The 20,822-nt window shown below is 39.3% G+C and overlaps 1 protein-coding gene across 4 annotated transcripts in view; it reads right to left on the reverse strand.

Annotated features, from left to right (window-relative positions):
* The window catches only part of MINDY2 (MINDY lysine 48 deubiquitinase 2), a 102,292-nt gene that overhangs the window by 32,549 nt on the left and 48,921 nt on the right, over positions 1 to 20,822 (reverse strand). For all 4 annotated transcript variants that reach the window (XR_014713244.1, XR_014713245.1, XM_084640728.1 and 1 more), the window contains exon 6: positions 11,226 to 11,368. Coding sequence is in view for 2 of the 4 variants with exons in the window: in XM_084640728.1 (XP_084496854.1) it covers positions 11,226 to 11,368 (143 nt within the window). In the remaining 2 variants the exon portion in view is untranslated. The remainder of the gene's footprint in view (positions 1 to 11,225; positions 11,369 to 20,822) is intronic.

The raw sequence follows: 20,822 nt of genomic DNA on the forward strand, positions 1-20,822 counted from the left end.
ACTCTGTTAATCAGGTGCAACAACCAGTCCAGGTGACATCTTTATTCTGTAGCCAGCGTTTTATAATAAATAAATCAATAATCTGCTAGCATGTGTCCCCCTCAGTTGTGTCTAAACTACTTAAGTTTATCAGTGCAACTTGCACAATGGATAAACACCCAGTGCAGAGTGCAACATTGCAGAGAATCCATAGTATCCATCCTCTTTTGGGCGATCACAATTCACCATGTCTACAAACAACACTCGCTGAAAACTGTTGCACTCACACTGAACCGTAGGCAACTATCCCACAGCTCCTTGCAAATTTCTATTTACTGCTTCATCCAGTTTTCTATTTGTAAAATGTAAAGTGTCCAAATGTGTATACGTATACAAGTTGAATAAAGTTTTCAGAAGACTGTAAGTGACCTAGGTGCCTAAGTACCCAAGTGACTTTTGAAAATGGAAACTGGATACTTTTGAAAGTTGTCTTTATGCAAAAATAGATATAAGCACTTATTTTACAAGTTAAATGAGCAGGCTTGAGGAAACTGGGGATTTGGTGAAATAGTTATCTCTCACTGGCGCAGCTCCAACCCCAACACAGTCAGACTGTTCTAGCACTGCAATGGAGCACACTGATCTGATGCAGAGTACAATGGTGGTGAGCTTTGCTTTGAGCATGAGCAATTGCCACAGTGCTAGTCAGGGATGCTGGAATAACTTGTGTAGTGGGAGTGCTGAAAACCAAACTGTGAACCCTGTATATAATGGAAACCACTTCAAGTCAGGGGTTGCAGCAGCACCCCTAGTATCCCTAGTTCCAGCACCTATGATTCCAGTACTCTGTGAGCTGCTGCAAGCTCTTTATGTGGACATGGGGTTGCTAGTGTATGCAACTGTGCATGCAAAGCTAAAATTTTTCTAATGTAGACAAGGCTATGAAATGCAAAAAGTCACCTCTGCAATGCACGTTAACTGAACTAACCTAAGAAATTTAAATCCCACAGCTTCTTCTGCATTTTGGTCTCATATGACAACACAATATACTTTTATTGGTTGGAAAAAACAAGTTTTTCAGTAAATATTTATATTCAACTATGGAAGCACTGGTTACAACTCAACTCCATAGTTAAAGCTGAGTTCCATTTTGCACTTAAAGTGATTCAACCTCTATTTTTTATGAAAAACAGCATATCCTCCCCAAAACTTACAGAATTTACTTTTTGAGCGTTGGATTAATTGTCTGAGAATTTAAAATAAATCTATTAGAGTTAACAGTTAAAAACTGGGTCCTATAAAAAATTAGTATCTCTGTCTTTTCTTTATTCTGAACTATCTTAGCAGAATAAAGACACTTCCAAATTTCTATATTATTAAAATTAATGTTATATTTGAAGAAATTATGTTGAAATTAGGTTAAATTACTAACAATTGTATCTATTTATTATAGTTATGTAGGCTACAGCCAGGCTCAAATCAGCAGCTCAGGTAACTTAAGTGCATTGTGTCATCAGGTGTAATTGGAGACTAGCATATACTTCAGCCTTCTTTGAAATATAGTAAATCAATTGCATCTCAACCTCAAAATTCAAGAATGATGTTGAGTTCTGGGAACAACACAAACACTCAAGTACAAGAGTGCATACATGTAATGTACATGAATGCTTTATAGCAAGGTTGACATTTTTAAGCTACCAAAGCTATCAAGAATTGTTCTTCCAAAAAGATTTGCACAGCAAACTCTTGTACTAATAACTTACAAAAAGGTTAGCATTCCAATATTCCTGCAGCTTCAGGTTTGCGGAGATTACCCATTTTCTATAATTGTGATTTAAAGATGGCTAATCTGTACTAGCTATTAATAGCCAGGTCTCAAAATATAAGGCTTTGAGAACATGGGACCAAAAACAAGCCCAGGGTGCAACCTGAGGCTCGGATCTGAGGTAACCCAGAAGATAGAGCCCCTCTCACACAGTGCAGCAGTATGACTACCATCACTTCCCTCTTCTCCTGTCGGCTATTACTGTACTGCTGCTGTAAAGATCATTAAAACTTGCAGAGATTACACTAAATCCAACAGGAAGATACAATAGGACAGATGCAAGACCTTAAGGCAAAACTTCATAGTTGTGACTTTGTGTATTTGGCACATACAGAAAATAGTCTTGAAGGCCCACAGATGCCACAGAGTTGCTTGGGTTTTTAGCTAGGATTAGAGTCTAAACTTCATTTTGAACTTCCTGGATTGGAAGAGTAATGAGGTAGTGATTTAACCACTGCTTTTCAGAATGGACAGATTGCTGACTTTTTCAGGGGTATGATAACAAATGAAATAAATAATTTCTTCACTGAGGATCTTGCAAATGTTTCAACATGGCTAAGAGTCCTTCCTAAATAAAGAAGCACCATTTAAAATGTAGAGTGGTTGGGAAGGTCCAGAAACTAAGAGCCTTGGGACATTACAAAGTGGGCCAACTAGCTGGAAGTGAGGAGGCTTCAGTGATTTTGAAATACAAGAATCCTAGCCTGTATCTCTGAAACACCTTAAGGGTCAGATTTCTCAGAAAGGACAGAATTTAATTTCCCAACTTCGTCCTTGTTTACATGGGACAACAGGATCTGATTTCAGTAACTGTTCCTACTTGGTTTACCACCAAAGAGCAAGATTACTAAAAGTAATGTTTGGGTCTATTTCAAGGCCTGAACTTTATGTTTAGTTGATGAGACATTTTCAGCAAGGTCATTCATGGCTTTATAAAGTCTCCCTGAAAACATGTCCCTCCCTATACAGAAAGGACACAAGCTTGAATTAAGCAATGATTTAGTATCTTGTCCAAAAACAAAGATATGGAGACTCTGCTTGACAATGCAAGGAAATCCATATAAAGGGTAGTACAAAAACAGTCTGAACTTGTATCATAGAGGTAAGAGCAGGATAAACTATAATGAATTGACCATTTGTGGAGAGATGAAGAAGCAGTTGTTTCAGGAGAAGCCAAGAGCTCTCCTTTCTACCATTTTATTAGGTACTTAGCTATGTAGAAAGAATGAACTGAGATGGTTAGATGGGTTGCCATAGACCTATAAGATTTTAAAAGGACTGAATCAACTCTTTCAAGTAGATTCTGGGGCTGGCTTTTACTTCAGTGGGATCCAAGCAGCCACCACAAACTATTTTAAGGACTGAGGACCAGCATTTCACATTAATATTGGGGAACTTATAAAGCTTGGCAGCATTAGCAGGAAAGGCAAATTCAATGTCATGAGCATCTTACAAAGATATTTTCTGACAGACACAGATGAACTGCATTCTTAGGTTTTTCTTCCTCTACTATAAGTTAGAGTTCCCTTGTAGCAATGTATAAGTAGAAGGTTTAATTCTATGCATTTTAGTAATAATTTCAGCATAAACAGGAAATTCATCCAGAAGTCATTAAGTCCTTCAGTACCTCTTACGACCTGGAAGACTCAACACCCTTATCATCATCATCCTCTACCAGGTTATCTCAGAGGATGAGAGAAAGGAAGGCACTTGGATGATTAACTCTTCATAGCTGTCCCCAATGAGATTTTCCTTATCGGACTTTGGCTGAGCTGAAATTGAGTTCATGCTCTTGGGAGGTGGGTACAACAAAAAATAGTGCTAGCCTTTGCAGTAGAAGCTGATTTCTTTGTCTTAATGGTAGGCTGAGTGAGAGGTCTTGTCTGTACCTCACTTCCTCAACTGAATTATCTATAATGAAAACTAAATTGAGTAGAAGGAACAGAGGTGCATTGTGTCCCTTCTGGAAATTAGAAATAGACTGAGCAGAATTTCCTACCTCTTCTGTAGGTTTCTGTGCTGCCAAGACATGATTGTCAGAACTCCTAGCTGATCTTGAGGTAAAAGGTCCTGGAACAGCAGGAAGCTCCAAATCAGTGTCACCTGATGGTCTTAGAAGTCCTCAGAGCAACAGAGGCAAATAGACCCAGCAGCTGGGGGTTGAAGAGGCACTCTGCAAGTTAGACATTTCTTGTCCCCTTTTCTCATTTTATTTGTTGACTCAGAGTAACTTTTTTATTTTTCAGCCATGACAGAGCAAGGGTACTTTTACGATGTACTCTGAGCAAAAACTGGAGAATTTAGGAGACAGTATGTGACCAAGAATCCTTGAGGCCAAACTTTTTGGAGCAATTTGATTGATCTCTGTGTCACTTGCGTGACAAGAATGACTGACAAGCATTCCACAATGGTGTAGCAGAGACTGCAGAATGGAATAATATTTTAATATTTAATTTTCAAGACCTCTAGTGTATTTCCTTACTCATTTGTAGTATATTGGCAAGTTTAGCTTCATGCTCATTAAGTGGGAAACAACATAAAACTTAACGTGGAAACAATATAAGAAAGGTAGTGATTTTTGAACCTCAAATCCTATCTCCCCCAAAACCATTTGTAACATACTCTGTGCACTGGAAGCTAGCAATAATATCTATGTGTTGGGAAGAATGACAAAAGTTACATCCTCATTTTCAATTATACCAATTCAATCATGCATCCTCCAAGTCACATCAGCCTTAATTCTGCCACTGACTATATTGCATTTCAGCCAAAGAAATCCTGCTGTCTTAAATTATATTTAAATGTTTTGTTCATCTCATAATTATAGAGTAAACATTTCTATCACTTCTCAATTAGAACAGAAATCTGATGCGTGAAGCAGTGCTGGCTACAGCTCAATTACTACTGCCAAGATTTGGAGGTCAAGCATAAACATTAAGAGCAGATTGTGTTACTGAGTAGCAGATCAGTTATTTATTTGTATGACCATATTTTTTAGCATCTTGTATTTTGTTTCAATAGATTACTGAATCTCATACACAGTAGAAATAAATGTGGCCATGACAACAACAAAAATGACTTTGTGGTTAGTTTTCATTAGTATGGGGCCTTTTCGCTAATGTCTGCCCTCCTGCTTAGATCACCTCATTCACAGAACAATGCTTACCTTTTTCTCATTTTCTCCCAAAAGTCTCATTACTAAATAATTCGTTTGTTGATAATTTGGAAGTGAAGATGCTTTCCTGTCAAATTTTATATCATAAGAAATATATGACCTACATTAACTTCCTTTAAAGTCTCAAGGAGATTATAAATGTTCCAGCTGACTTATAAAGCTATACATTATATTGGCCCTTCTTGTTTTAAAAACAAGAACTAAATTTGCACTGTACTCTTCTAATCAAACCATCTTATGTTCCGTAGTGCCAGTTTAAATTTCTGGAAAAGTGAGTCGTTTAGTAAAGGACTTAACAATCTTTAGAGATCATCAGTATGAAAAAAAACCAAAACTGTAGTTTTAAAGACTATGGCCAAAGTTTTCAACATTATGTGCCTGAAGTTAAACATCTAAATCTACATAATGGCACATAAGTAACCAGAATATTCAGCACTTGTAACTCCTGTTGAAACCATGACACCCTAGTTTGAAATGTTTTGCATACAAGACATTCCAAGTCATGCTACTGTACTATTTACATTTATTTATACTAAGCACCAAGAAATTTACATTAAGGGAACTAAAACTGAAGCTGGACTGTACTGTACTATAGGCTCACTAACAGTAACCCACTGATATCCCACTGTTAATTATTGATTTCTGACTGAGCAAGTGTAAACAAGTATAATGCATCAAAATGCACCTTGTTCATTTATTTTTATAGCTATAGTTTAGCTTTAATTATTCACTGCGGTAGTTTTCTAGAAAATAATAAGCCTCAAATCTTGAAAAGTAACCCTTGAAAGTAACATCTGCTCTCCACCAAGATAAACAGAGACAAACATATATAACATAGTAAATGTATCAAATAGCATGCCATCTTTTGTCTAACTTACTTAATAAAAATTTGAGTCACATTTTTGAAGTAAAACATGCACAATCCATCTGCACATATCTAATTTATGTGCAGGACCTATATATCACATATGCCCATTGCCCAACTAATCAGCCATATGTATACATCAGCACCTGATTTGGACATGTGTATTAGGTATGTCTATGAATATTTTAATTATGCACAAACTGAATGTAACAGCATATTATAATTTTAAAGAGTTGTTCAGTGCACCATTATTGCCAGTATGTACAGTATTATAAGCAATTCATAAGGAATCTGCTCCCAATTAAGAAATCCTTAGAAATCAGAAGTTTTATTCATGAAGCTTTCTATCACATTTCCAAGTACCTACTGGGATCCTTCATGGATGAATTATTGGTTCTACTGGGACAGCAATTTTATTAGCTCACTCAGTTTTAAAATGTGAAAACAAAATGTTGATTTGTAAATGTGCACATTAGACTTTAATAACCCATGCTGGGAAATTATTCAGTCACACTTCAATCAGAAAAAGTCATTTACTATTTATGTTATTTTAGATTGTTCATATTATGAAAAGCAAAAATTTAAAATGATGTAAAATGTACAGAAAATATACAGTAGAATCTCGCAAATTCACAGAAACGACTGGGGTGAGGGTCCTTAGTGAATTTGTAAAAAATAAGTAATTAAAACCAAGGATAACGCACCACAAAATGTACTTCGATAATTAAATAGGTATACTTTAATCTTAATTTATAAGAGTATTTAATTGTCTACAGTACTAACGAATTTTCAAATATTGAATAATATTCAATGTATGGAATAATACAAATATTTTGTATTGTTAAAACTTCTTTATTTTTGCAAGTCTGTTATTCAGGTGTTAAATCTCCATAGCAAAGTGGGGACAAGTTTATTAACAAGTCTAAATCCATGAGATTCTATTGTATTGCTAAATGTTTAACACAATTTTCAAAGTCGACAATACCTTTCATTTGCTGGATACCTATAAGTAGGATGAGAGTAAAATATACTGACAACATATGATATTTTTCAGATATTTTAAATTCAATTTAAAACCAGATTTGTTTTCAGTCTTAGAAATGTATTTTTAGTAATAGGAACTCATTTCGTGTCCTAAACCATACTATATTATTGCTGGTCACTTAAAAAGGTGTTGTCTATAATCCCAGAGGCGCAGCATTTTCATGTATTAAAGTGATCTCACCATATAATCTATATTTAAGTGTGCTAAACTGGTAAAATACCCAGGATGAAAATTAAAAGCCAAGTTTTGAACTCTGATCCAAATACTGGTCTCTGGCTAAAAATAACACTGTTCCCATGTGCGGATAAGAGGACAGAATTTGGCCCGTATTATATTTCACTAGTTTAAAAAAGTGACACTTCAGTCCATTCTGAACAGCAGCAATATCATAAGTGAATTTAATGCATTTTTACTATTTTAAATATTACTTTGTGTTATGATTGGCTGATTCTACTTGAAATATTGCTCTAAATCTCATTTATTTGTTGTTCAAAACAGTTGGTGCTTGTAGGACAGGTCCTTTTTATTTAAAAAGGCCACATTAAATATCCCCCTACACAACCACAACCACTCCCACCCTTCCTGCAATGTTTTGGTCCACGTTACAAACATCATTACAATGATCTACAAGGCTATATTTAAAGAAAGAAAGAAAGAAAGAAAGAAAGAAAGAAAGAAAGAAAGAAAGAAAGAAAGAAAGAAAGAAAGAAAGAAAGAAAGAAAGAAAGAAAGAAAGAAAGAAAGAAAGAAAGAAAGAAAGGAATAAAAGTAGCATCTAAAGTCTTAAATTTGCACAGCTTATTCAGGTCACTAATTATACAGTGCTCCATAAGGAATGAGTTATACAGAGTTTTTCACATTTTGAAAGTAACAGACCAGTAACAATGATGGAAACACTTGTCATTTCTTCAGACTTTTCATTGGGCATGAAGCCACATAAACGTAACTGGAGACCTGTAAGATCTCCTAGAATATTATGTTCTATTATGAGACCGTATCTTTGTAATCATAGGAATGTCTCACCTCATGGAAGAAATTACTATTTTTCTGCTTTAATTCTAGCAGCAAAAATTCTAAATATCTGTGGTCAACAAGAGTTATAGCACATACTGTCACCTCAGCAGTGATGACAAAGGCTGTTCACAGATGATATTTGTAGTCTGTGCACATTTGGGATGTGAATGGAGTCTTAAATTAACTAAATTTGACTATGATAAAGTTTTGAGGCACAAATTCCTCTTTTCCTTCCCACAACAGAGGAGAGGCTTATAGGAAGAGATTAAAATTCTGCAGAAGATCTTGCTTCCCAACTCCAGTTCCATCCAGACTTCTACCCAGTATTCAGAGTCTTCCCCTCCACCCCCCAACAAGTTCACGAATGGCCTATTTTAGCTTCCTCCCTTGTTGTCTTAGACTGCAGAATACAACTCCTGTAACTATTGGTTGTTGCTGTATTCCACATTAACTTAATTCAAAGCATGTCTTTTTTTCTGAAAAGTTAGTAAAAAAGGTGACTAGAGACAAACAAGCTTACAAGTAAAAAGTTATTCAAAGTGTCAGACCTACAAATTCAATCTAAAAGTCAAGTTGGCTTTTTCAACTACTTCACTAGTACGACAAAATTGGAAAAAAATTACCTTATCACTAACATTAAAAAGTAGTAAATAAAAAGTGGCAAGTTCATTTTTGTAAGTAATGTTGCATTTTGGGGACAGTATGGTAATAATTAGTAAAACTGTTTGAGTTCTAAACAAACAAACAAACACACACTGATAAAAAGGAGATTCCGCCAGTCAAATTCTGCCCTCAATCACATTGTCCAACATCATTGTACATTTAACCTGTACTCCAGCTTATGGTTTCTGGTCTAGAAGAGACACACTAACTTAAATACAATGTAGTAAAAAAATTAGCAATTATTAGCACTATTTACAAGGCACAATAAATACACATGAATTAAAAAAGAAGGCTCCTTTACTAAAATCTGGCTAATGCACAACTGCAAAGCTTTAATATAGAAAGGTAAAACTTTCTAAAATTCACACTCATGTTGAGAGAACTTAGCTAGAGTTCCATGTCAGAATTTTCAGCTTCATCAACCACCCAGGGGTTGGTTAACTTCTGTCATTCTGAACTTTTGTCTCCAAAGACCTGGTCACTCCTCTCTCCCAAGAGGGCTGACTGAGTTCAAAGTTGACAGTGCCCCTTTCTGGATAACCCTATATGGTTAATTCAATCACAGCAGCCTTTTAGGATTTGTAAAGTTGTCTTAAAAGCAATGGTGCTCCACGAGTGCCTTTGAACCTGAATGAGACAGATCCTTCCATCCATGGAGCTGGTGAGCCCTACAGTCACTGAGTCTTAGTCTACCTCTGGTTTCCCATGGGAACCTTGTTTGACTGGTTACAAATTTAATGTCAACCTCTTTCCTCACGTCACAAAAAGGCCAATAAAAGTGGTTTACCTTCCACTCTATGTAATTGCTTTGTAGGACATAAAGAGTTTACCCTTTCCTACACACAAAGAAATTTCAAATCCCTATCATTTTAATTTCAAGAGAAGATGTCAGACAAGAGTCCTCTCATCTCTGAAGTTCATTGGCTTTTCCACAATTTTAGATGCTGCTAACTAATCAGAGGTGGCCATATCCCAGGCACTGTTTCCACAATTTTCTGCAAATATAAACAGTTAGGCTGTTGTCATACCTAGCACTGAACTCATTTACCCTGTCATTAGCTACGTGCTAGTCAAGTTGTCTACACATAAAGAGCTTGTCTAGTCTAGGATAAAAGATGTATTTTTAAAAAGTTACCTCAAACATTTTAACTAACATCTTTTAAAAACTCTAGTATAGACTGGTCAAGTTAACTCCTGGGGGAATTCTGTGCCACTGTGCATGTGCAGAATTCATGTCCCTCACAGAATTATTTTTCTCTCCATAGAAAATACACAATGCTGGAGAGTCACTGCAGTTATGGCTTTTGCCCACTAGGGGATGCTGTGGCACCAAACAGAGGGCAACCAGCTCACCAGCCATAGCAGCAAGCAGTTGATAGGCTGGTGGAGGAGAGTCTGTATTCCTCACACTGCCCTGCCCACGGGGCCAGGTGAGGAGGCACAGGAGGAGCAGGGCATATGGGGCTGCTGCGGAGGGTCACACACTGGGGTTCAAAAGGGCTAAATGGCACTGGTGGGTGCAGGGACACATGGTGTTAGGGGGATGCATGGGGAGAGGGTGGCTGAGTGGGGGTGCAGGGACACATGAGGATGAGGGAGGCACTGCAAGTACACAGGAGGACAGGGGCAGATGTGCCTGACTGAATGGGAGAGGCTAAGGGTCAGCCAGCATCTGTATGGGGGAGGGTCCCCAACTCCCTAACAATCCCTCCCTCCCCAAAAGCCCCCTATTCCATACTTCTCCCACCCACACTCAACAACCCTCCTGGTTCACTCCCAGGCTTCTTCCCAACAAGTACTTCCCTCTCCCTCAGCTCCTCCATTACCCCCACTGCTTCTGAAGGATGCAGGAAATACATTTCTGTATTGCAGTTTATATGAATTATTTCTTAAAGTTATGTATTAATATGCCTAGTAAGGAATCTATTTGTCAAAAATATTTCCTGGTTCTTTTTTGTCTGTACTGTTACAGACATACTTGACAGGTATTTTGAAATAAATTACCAAAATAATAGAAACTGGCATGATTATATTGTGTTATTTTGACAAATAAAATATGCAGAATTATGCAATATTGTGTACAGAATTTTTAATTTCTTGGTGTAGAATTCCCCAGGAGTACAAGTTGTATTTTAAACACATTAACTGGTAGAAAGAGTTCACCCATTGTCCAATGATTTGCTTCGTGAGAGTATCTACCCAATTGTTAGCATATCCAAAGACAAGAAATTCAGCAATATAACAATATAAAAGTGAAAGGGTATAAACCCTGTATAATCCATATTCCAATAATAAAATACCTTGTCTCAAAGATCTTAAACCAGAGTAATGCTGTATAACAATTTTATTTCGGCTGGGGGGGGGGGAGAGATTAATAGTTTTTCTAATACTATAATAAGCAGCTAAAATATTTAGCTATTTTAATTTTTTAAAAACAGTGCTAAGTTATCAAAAACAATAATTTAATCTAAATATGACATATACCTTAAAACATAGCTGCTTTTTATAGTAGTCATTTGGGAATGGGTCATATTTCTCCACCATTTAAATTCAGTAAGAAAGTGCAGCCTATTAGTCTGTCACTACAAATCTGTGCAAATTCCCTTTTTCTAGCTGACACACAGACAATAAAAATCAATGAAAAGGTTAATAATCATACCTTATATTTGGTCATGGTGCTAAAATGGTTGTTCCTGAAGAACACACAAAGTTCTCCTTCCTGAACTGCTGAAGTCAGCTCACATAACCCATGGTATGTCAACTGAGTGGCTGTGTTGTTCAGAAATTGTTCAGCTACAAATCCTATAAAAGCAATGCAGATTATTAACTGTGGGTCCATCATACACATCTAAATACATACATACCTACCTACATAAAAAAATTAAATATATCAAAAATTCTCTCTCAGCTAGTGAAATGAACTCTCAAGGCTTATATCAAATTAGATTTCACTAGAAGAAAATAAGTTAACTTTCCTTCTCAATTTACATCTGTGACACTATGACATTACCCAGGGTAGAATCTGAACTGATGGAAAGCTGCATCCTCTCAATTCTCCAGCCTGGGGTGCCTTTTACACTGCTTTGCTGTTGGAGCAATCAGTCCTGATCTGCTCTCACACAGCTTTCAGCATGTAAATTACTCCCAGCTATACTGCTGGAGTGCCAGCCACTCCTGAATTACACTGCAGAGCAACACGAGCAAATTCCCAGTCCCAGACTTTCCCCCAGAAATGTGCATCTTGTATTGCCCAGCCCTCTCCTGGATAACACATGCTCATATAAATAAAATATATTTTATTAAAAGAAAATGTTATGTACAAATCCTGTTATCCCAAAGTTTCCCAAACAGTTCAATCCAAGCACACTGATTTAGATAAAACAATAAAACAAGTTTATTAACTACAGAAAAAGTTTTGCGTAATTACAAGTAATGAGGCATAAATATCAGGACTGGTTACAAAGAAATAAAAGGCAAGAATACAATTAATACCTAACTTAATAAGCTAAGTGAATTTAAAGCAAAAAGTCTCTCTCACCACATGTTCTAGCAGTCTTACTGGCTAATTTCCTTTCAGACAGGATTCCCCCTTCAGTCCAAATCTGTTTCTTCGTTCCTCAGGTGTTGTAGTTGCCGTTGATAGAAAGAAAGGGAGGAATGTTTTGGGACACCTGTTCCCCTTTCTTATAGTTCCTTTTCTTTGAAAAAGATCTCCAACTGTGGTTCAGGAGACAGAAAATCTGTGGGGATGTGAACCTCCAGCTGTTTCTTTGCCAAAAATGTAGGTTTCTCACTCACACCCTCTTTCCTGCCAAAGAATGGCCACTTAACCAGGTGACAAGTCCATTTGATTTTTTTGACACCTGAAGCATCAGTTTGGCTCTTGTCATTGAGGAACTGGTTTATGCCTGCTTTTCTGAACTTGTAACATCTCAGTAATATTATACAGTAAAATCTTGTAACTTTACCTATAATGTTGCCACACATATTTTACCAAGACAGCAATGATCAGCCAATTATGAATTTTCAAATGATACCTCAGAAGGCATACTTTGTATCCCTATGTTCACCCTTTTTACAAGACTATAATAAATTTTGTACAGACGGTCACAAAAGCATTAAATTTTTTACTGCAATCTTATTGCAGTCTTTTTGTTCTATGTTTGTACAGTGCCTAGCATAATGGGGCCCTGCTCCACAATGGGCTCCTATGTAATACAAATCAATAATAATGATAATAATTTAACAGAGGTGGGATTTTTAAAAATTTCTCTTGTACAAAAACAGTGCATTTTACCAATCATGTTATTTGACTTAGCACCATGGAATCCTGATTTTAAAAAAACAGCACTATAATAAATCAAGGTAGCACATTAATTGGATTAAAAACTGGCTAACTGGAAAATCTCAGGTGCTAACTGTAAATGGAGAATCATCATTCAATAGGGGGTTTTCTAGTGGGGGTCTGACCGGGATCTTTTCTTGGTCCAACTCTTCAATATATTTATCATCAATGATCCAGAAGAAAATATAAAATCATTGCTGGCAATGCTTGTAGATGACACCAAAATTGGTGGACGGTAAACAGTGATAACGACAGGTCAGTTCTGCAGAGTGATCTGGATCGTTTAATAACCTGGGCACCTTTAAGCAGCAAGCATTTTAATACAGACAAAACACAAGGTCACACATCTAGGAAACATACATTAACCAGAGTTGTTTGAGATGTGTTGTGTATATTTATTCATTCCACTCTTGGTGTATGTGCGCCCCATTTACTCAGGATCAGAGTTGTTTGACTGACAGTGTCTTTTGCAACCACCCATGGCCCTGAGTATCCTCATGCTTTGCACTGGGGGCATAGAGGGTGAAGCAGCTCAACCACCACTCGCTTCCTTCAGCACAGAAACCAAATGAAACAAGATCCTGTAGTAGAGTGGAAGGCGTGCACACAGCAGAAATATATATATGAAAGAGAGAGAGAGAGAAACATCTTGAAGGAAATATTGTTACTAATACAAAAGTAATATAACTATAGTTACATTATCATGTAACTGTAGTTCTTCAAGATGTCATCAATGTGGAGGAGGGAGGGATAGCTCAGTGGTTTGAGCATTGGCCTGTAAAACCCAAGGTTGTGAGTTCAATCCTTGAGGGGGCCATTTAGGAATCTGGGGCAACAATTGGGGATTGGTCCTGCTTTGAGCAAGGGGTTGGATTAGATGACCTCTTGAGGTCCCTCCCAACCCTGATAGTCTATGATGCCACTTACATAAAGGGAAATGTAGCCATGACCCCCCTCAGCTTCCATGCAACTCAAAGCACTTTTTGGCTAACGACTCCAAAAGCAGGGATAGAGAACAGGCTTGGGACAACATGAAATATTTAGTCTGGTCAACACAGTACTATAGAGAGTGACCACTGGATCAGCACATGTGAGGTCCTTGAGGATTTTTGATACAGTAAGAGGAGAGAAGATGAAGAGCCACCGTATCAGAGGGAAGTCAAGTCCAGAGCACTTCAACTGCAGTATGCAGTCCAGGATCTTACGTATTGAAGCCTGTTGGGCCACCCATATGGAAAACCTCTTCCACTTAGAGTAGGTTCTTCTCATGGATGGGTTCCTGCTTAGAATCAAGATACCCTGGACAAGTGACAAGCAGCCCTTTTCCAGGATACTCATCCAAGCAGCATTTAGGCAGTCAGTTGTAGTGACACTAGGTCTGGGTGAAGTAACTGTCCCTGTGATAACAGGTCTGGGTGGAGTGGGATCTTGCTCGGGGGTTGCACCAACAGATGTAGCAAGTTCATAAGACAGAACTGTCTCAGCCATTACAGAGTTATGGGGATGAGCTGAGATGCTCTCATCTGGCTTTGATAGTCACTCTGTAGAATCAGTGGGAAGGTGGAACAAAGCCTTTAACTCCACTCCAAAAGGAATGTGATTGGAGGGACTCTGGATTCATGGCCTCTGGAGCAAAGCTGGAGCACTTTGCATTATCTCTGGTGACAAACAGATCTATTACCCATGTCCTCCACAACAGAAAATGTACTCTTGGTGAATTTCTGCAGCAACCACTTGTGGTCAGTGACTAAATGCCAGCTCAGGAAACCCACTATGTCACTGCTGGTTCCTGGCAGGTGCAGCATTATCAAAGGGATGTTTCATAGCACCAATTCCACAACTTGATCACTTCATTACCCAATGGGGGAGATAGCACACCCCCTCGCATATGTAATATATTGCCAGTGTTTTGTTGGTTTGTGTGTTACAACGTGCCATAGGACCAGGAGGAGACCACACACTGGCCTGATGACCCAAAACTCCAGCACTTCTGTGTGTAGTCTCACCTCCTCCGGGGACCATCTCTCTTATATTGGGCAATGGTACAGGTGGGTGCTCCCATCCTGTCCTAGATGAGTCCGTGATCAGTGTTCAGGATGTTTATGGGGTTTCAGATGGTTCTCCTTTCTGAACATTGTTGGGGGTAGGCACCAGGTCAGTGCTCTCATGACACGGAATAATATTACCATTGATTTGCTCAGCAGATGGTTCCTGGGGACTGACCTGAGCCATAGTTGTAGGGGCATCAGGTGAAGTCTGGCAAGCAGCATCACATATGTACATGTGGACACATGACCCAACAGTGTCAGCTAAGTCTGCACACCCCTGGCCGGGTTAGTGATCATCCCATTTACTAGGGATTGGATTGCAAGGAACCTATCCTGAGATACGTATGCCTGAGCTGTTACCAAATCTATTCTGGCTCCTATAAATTCTAACGTTTGCATTGGAATCAGGGGTGGTTTCTCTCAGTTGATCAAGAGGGCTATCTGGACAAACAGGACTACTACATAGCCTTTGCACAGTTTTTGGAAGCAGCAGAGAGATAGCCTTGCATGATTGGTCACAAAGGTGCAAGCTGCCATGTGTCCCAGGAGCTTATTGTGTTTTGAGGTCTCCCCTGAATTGCTTGTACCAGACCTGACAAGATGACAAATGTGTCTAAGGGAACATAGGCTCTGGTTTCAATGAGTCCAAATATGCCCCTATAAACTGTATCATGTGTATAGGGATTAATGTGGATTTTTTTTTACATTCAACTACAGATCCAACTCGTGGAACAGAGCATGGGCCATCTGGGTGAAAGACAGCAGTGCTTTGTAGGAACGGCCCTTGAGTAGCTAGTCATCGAGGTACAAGAAGACTAGAATCGCTTCTTGTTGGAGTTAAGCAGCCACTACGGTCAGGGCTTTTGAGAACAATGTTTGGGCTGAGGAAAGGCTGAAAGGAAGCACTCAGTTTGGAAATTATCCTAGCCTAGAGTGAAGCATAGGTATTTCCTATATGATGGGTGTATTGTTATATGGAAATAGACATCTTGTATGTCAAGAGCTGAAAATCAATCCTCTTTCTTTAGTGAGGCAATTATAGCTGCCAGAGTCAACATCCTGAATTTTTGAGACTTTACTACCTTGTTTAGAAGTCTTAGATGCAAGATCAATCTCCATCGTCCCTCAGCAGAAGGAAATACTTAGAGTAAAATCTCTTGCTCTTTGTGAGGAGGAGGAGGAACTGGTTCTATTGCTCCTAATCGAAGAAGATTTCACTTCTTGTCTCAATAAAAGCTAACGAGAGGGGCCCTGAAGGGGGACAGGGAAGAGGAATGAAAGTTAGAACAACATAAAATGGATGGTTTAACCTGATATTACCTCTATTACCCACTTGTCTGTAGTGATCTGCCTCCAACCATGGTGGAGGTAGGCAAGCTGGTCTGCTAAACGAGGGAGGTGGGCTAATAGGCACAGCTGTAAATCCAGAGGCAGAGGTGGTTTTGAACCCTCAACCAACCCAAAACTATTGCTTCGTGCAACCCCCTCTCTGAAATCTGTCTTTGTGAGTGGTTCAGTGGATCTATGGGATCTGGAAAACTGAGTAGGATGTGATCTCTGGCCAGTCTGTGACCTACTAAACCTTTTCTTATATGTAGGTGTATATATGCCCTGAGATCACAAAGTAGCCCTGGAGTCCTTTAGGACTGATCCGTGGCCTCCAAGAACAGTTTATGACTGTCAAGCGGAGATCTTCCACACTGTTCTGTACTTCTCTCAAAAACCCTGAAAGATGGAGCCATAATGCCCTCTCATAACCACTGCCATGGAGAAGGACCTGGCAGCAGTGTCCACAGCAGTTCTGGCCACCAACCGGCTCTCTGAGATGGATTAGAATTGCGCCCTATGTTCTTGGGGCAGATGTTCAACAAGCGCCACAAATTCATTATAATTTGGCCATCAGGGCCTGATAATTTGCAATCCTGAACTGAAAGGGTTGCTGATTAATAGGCCTTTCACTCAAAGGGATCCACCAGCATTTTCTGGTCTGTCTCATATGGGGGGAAGGGAGGGGGGAAGAGAGAAGTGCTGCATTCCCCCCCCCCTTGTTTACCACATCCACCTCCAGGGAGTTAGGCAGGGAATAGGAGAACAAAAAGAATCCCTAGAGGGAACATAAACACTTCTTATCCACCCCTTTAGACATGGTTAGAATAGTGGCAAGTGTCCATCAGATCATCTTAGCTAGAACTAGGAGCACCTCATTGATTAGTAACACACCCTTGAGGAGTGTTGCTGACTACAAGATATTCAACCCTTTGTGCTGTGAATCCTTGACCTCCTCGAGAGAAATATGAAGGGTGTCAGCTACCCTCTTTATGAAGTCTTTATATTGCTGGAAATCATTGGCCCTGGATGGTAGTGGAGGCATAACTGCTTCATCCAGATGCAAGAATGAAACAGATGTTTGAGGGGGGCCTGCTTATTCGCCCTAGCTGCCCGCTCCTCAAATGTCGCCTCCTGGGTGAGGGCTGGTTGGGGAGGAGAATGCTGTACAACTCTGCCCTCCCTGTGAGATTTTGCCAGACCACCGGTACATTGCTGTAGATAAGCAGCTCGGGGCCCCAGAATGGCCACTGTAGGGCCCATAGAGATGTAGAAGTGGCATGCATGGTTTCACCACCCTTGATAAATTAGCCTTATCTTCCCTATGACTTTCAGAGAATGGGATCCTGAATGGATGTGTAGAGAACCATGAACAGAAATAGACGATACTGACTGGAAGTCTCCTTCATCTACCTCTATCTGATCCAAAGGGGGAGCACCTGCAGGAAACAGTGGAGAATCCTGCAGTACTAGAGGACAGTAGTCCAGAGATCAGGTTTCAGTACTAAGAGATACTCAGTACCCAGCAGGAGGGGGGACTGTGGTTCATCCATTATTGAGAGGTCCTTAGTAGAGCTGAATTCCTCTGGTACTGAGTAGGGGGAGTGGTACCCATGAGGTAGCTGAGACCACGGTCGCCAAAGCCACTGTGGACGTACCGAAGTAGACACCGCTGGTGTCTGGTGCTGTTGCCTAAGGGTGCCACATGCATGGGTACCGAAGGCTGGGCTGAACTCAACAGTGCCAGTCCCAACTCTCTAAGCTTCCCCTCCTTGACGGTAGAGGTTACCAAGGCCTTATCAGAACCATGTCTTTCCTTTGTGCTCTGGGATTTTATGGCCACAGCGATACTGGAGGAGGAATCCTTCAACGCAGAAGGTAATAAGTAGAGATGTGAAGGCTTTGGAGACCTAGATCTCACCAAGGACTTCCATCTTTTCAGAGCTGTCGCCTTAAGGTGAGAGTCCATGTTCCTCTTTTTGGAAACCTTCCCTAAAGGCTTCAAAAGGACTTTCTCAAGGGAAGCTTGCGGGGTGCTGGATCTGCCTAGAGACAGATGTATTAGTTCATTTACTAACCTGACTCAGAAGCTGATGGAATGCTCCCTTCAGCCATTTAACAGTCTGAGTTTAATTTCTCTATTTTTCCTTACCCTAGACTTGAGGGCCAGATAGAAGTTGCACTTCTGGGAGACATAGGACTCCCGCAGGCAACAGACACAGATTGGCAATCTCCCACTTCACTTCAGTAGTAATTCAGGTTTGTTTACTGTTTTTCCTGGAAGAGTCTGTGGATTGCTGGAGAACTAGTAATATTATGACACTGCAAATACCAAGAAAAAGAAACATGAGGGGAAATAATTTTTATTCACACTATTTAAAATTGTCCACTTTATTAACATCTATTTAGATCAAATGCCTGCCTAACAAAAGAAAAGCTATCTAACCTTCCCGGGATCCCCGTTCACAATCTCCAGGTCTTGTGAAGAAGGCCTCGAACAAAAAAAGGACTTGGCATTTCTGATATTAGTAAGATATGAACTAAATAAAAAACCACGCATACACACAAACTTTTCAGGCTCTCTTTATGCATTATGAAGATGCACAAAAAAGTATGCAACCAGTTTTTTGTGCCTCCCTCACCGTTCAGATCAGCTTTAATAATGTACTTTACATGTACTTAAAGCTATTTTCAAAGTCTTAAATGTGGCCAATCAAAAATAATTTTTACCAACACTGTCAGAGGCATTTCACTACAAGAGACAGTTACCCACCTATTTTCAACAGTTTGGGCTATAAAGCTGTTCAATACAGATTGTAAATAAGGGAGAAGTAATGTGTTCCCTTATGAGCATACTGAAAATTCAATCATATTAGAGCCTTCATAAAAGGATTATTCCATTTAACATTCTTGCACTTACTATAGTTCAGGCTCCTTATAAGCAAACAAATACCTCAAGTTTTCAAAACAGTTAAATTTAACAGTTTTACAAGGTCGCAGGATTTTAAAAAAAAAAATCACCTTTTTGGATGTTTTTCCATACCTGGTCCCTGTCCAAAGATGAACTTTTCTGAAAACACCTACCAAAATCTTCAGTAATGTTTTGGTAAAGTAAGAATGAAAAAAATTTTTTTTTCCATTTTTCAACCATCTAGCTCCAAAACAGCTGAGCTTTGAAGACTTGCCCATTTTTTACAGCTGACAATGCCTTTGTTAGATTGACCAGTATATATCAGCACTGTAAATCTTATTTGTATTCTACTATTACCTTTATTCTTGTAAACAATTCTGTAATTCTCTTAAACAGCATCATGGTACAGGACTATTATAAAGCTCCCCAATCTGTTATTTGGAAGCCACTTCTAAATATGGCCAAAATGAGTTTTAAAATTCCATGACTCTGTAGAAAACCTAAAATGGTTGTATTTAATAATATGGAAAATTACCACTTTCCCAATATTTCCAGTACCTCATAAACCATGTCATATTTATTCTAAATTTTGAGTTAAGCATTCATGTTGTGGTTCCGGATGGTGCCTGCCTATGCAGGGAAGATGGTAACTAGCTGAAAGGATTCCAGGTAGAGGTGGATAGCACAGGGGTATTTCCTCCCACAAGGTAATGAGAGCTAAAGGTAGCCCCTTTATTATATTTAGATAAGAAGAATTTTATATTTGTTAAAACAAACTGGCTTATATAGTCATCAGTTTAGAGCAAATGCATGTATTAGTTTGCAACTTAAAAGTTTTAAGTGGGTCAAGACCATTATTTGGACCCTTATTTAGGCATTTCTGAGTGCACTGCCTAAATCACTTTTGAATATGAAATTTAGGCTCATAAATCAATTAGGTGTTACAACACGAGGGCAGCAATGCCTAAATATCTTTAAAAATCTGAGGTTAAGTGTTTACCTAGTTGACCTAGAGGATATTTTTTCCAAGAACTATTATTTATATTTTCATTACAGTAGCACAGAGACCCCAACTGAGATTGGGGTACTATTGTACTAAACACTATACAAATACACAGCAGGAGACAGTTTATAATCTGAATAAAGATGACAAAGGGTTGGAGGAGAAACAGAGTTCATAGAGAAATGAAACTGGCTTGCCTTAAACCACACAGCAGCCAAGTGGCAGAGCCAGGAATAAAACCTAAATCTGCTACAATAGGACACTGGAACAGGATTTGAGAGAGTCTCCTGGTGCAACCTGGACTGTGAGACTGCTTAGCCCTCCAAACCTACTAGCCTGGGTTGCCTCTCACATTGTGAGGCTCATGTCAAACACAGAGGTTCTCAAACTGTGGTTCGTGGAACCTGGGCAGCTGCACACGAGAGAATGAAGGGCCATCCACCTAATTAGTGGAGCCGCGCAGGCGTGGCTCCACTAATTAGGTGCCTGGAGAAGATGCACATATAAGGTGAGGTGGTGGCCTTGGGGGGTGGGGTAAGTGGTAGGGGCCAGTGGGGTGAGAAGAAGGGGTGGAGGAAATTTGGGATGTGCAGGGCTGCGGCAGCCAGAGAAAAAGAGGTGAC

This window comes from Lepidochelys olivacea (genome assembly GCF_965140295.1).
Source record: "Lepidochelys olivacea isolate rLepOli2 genome assembly, chromosome: 10".
NCBI lineage: Eukaryota > Metazoa > Chordata > Testudines > Cheloniidae > Lepidochelys > Lepidochelys olivacea.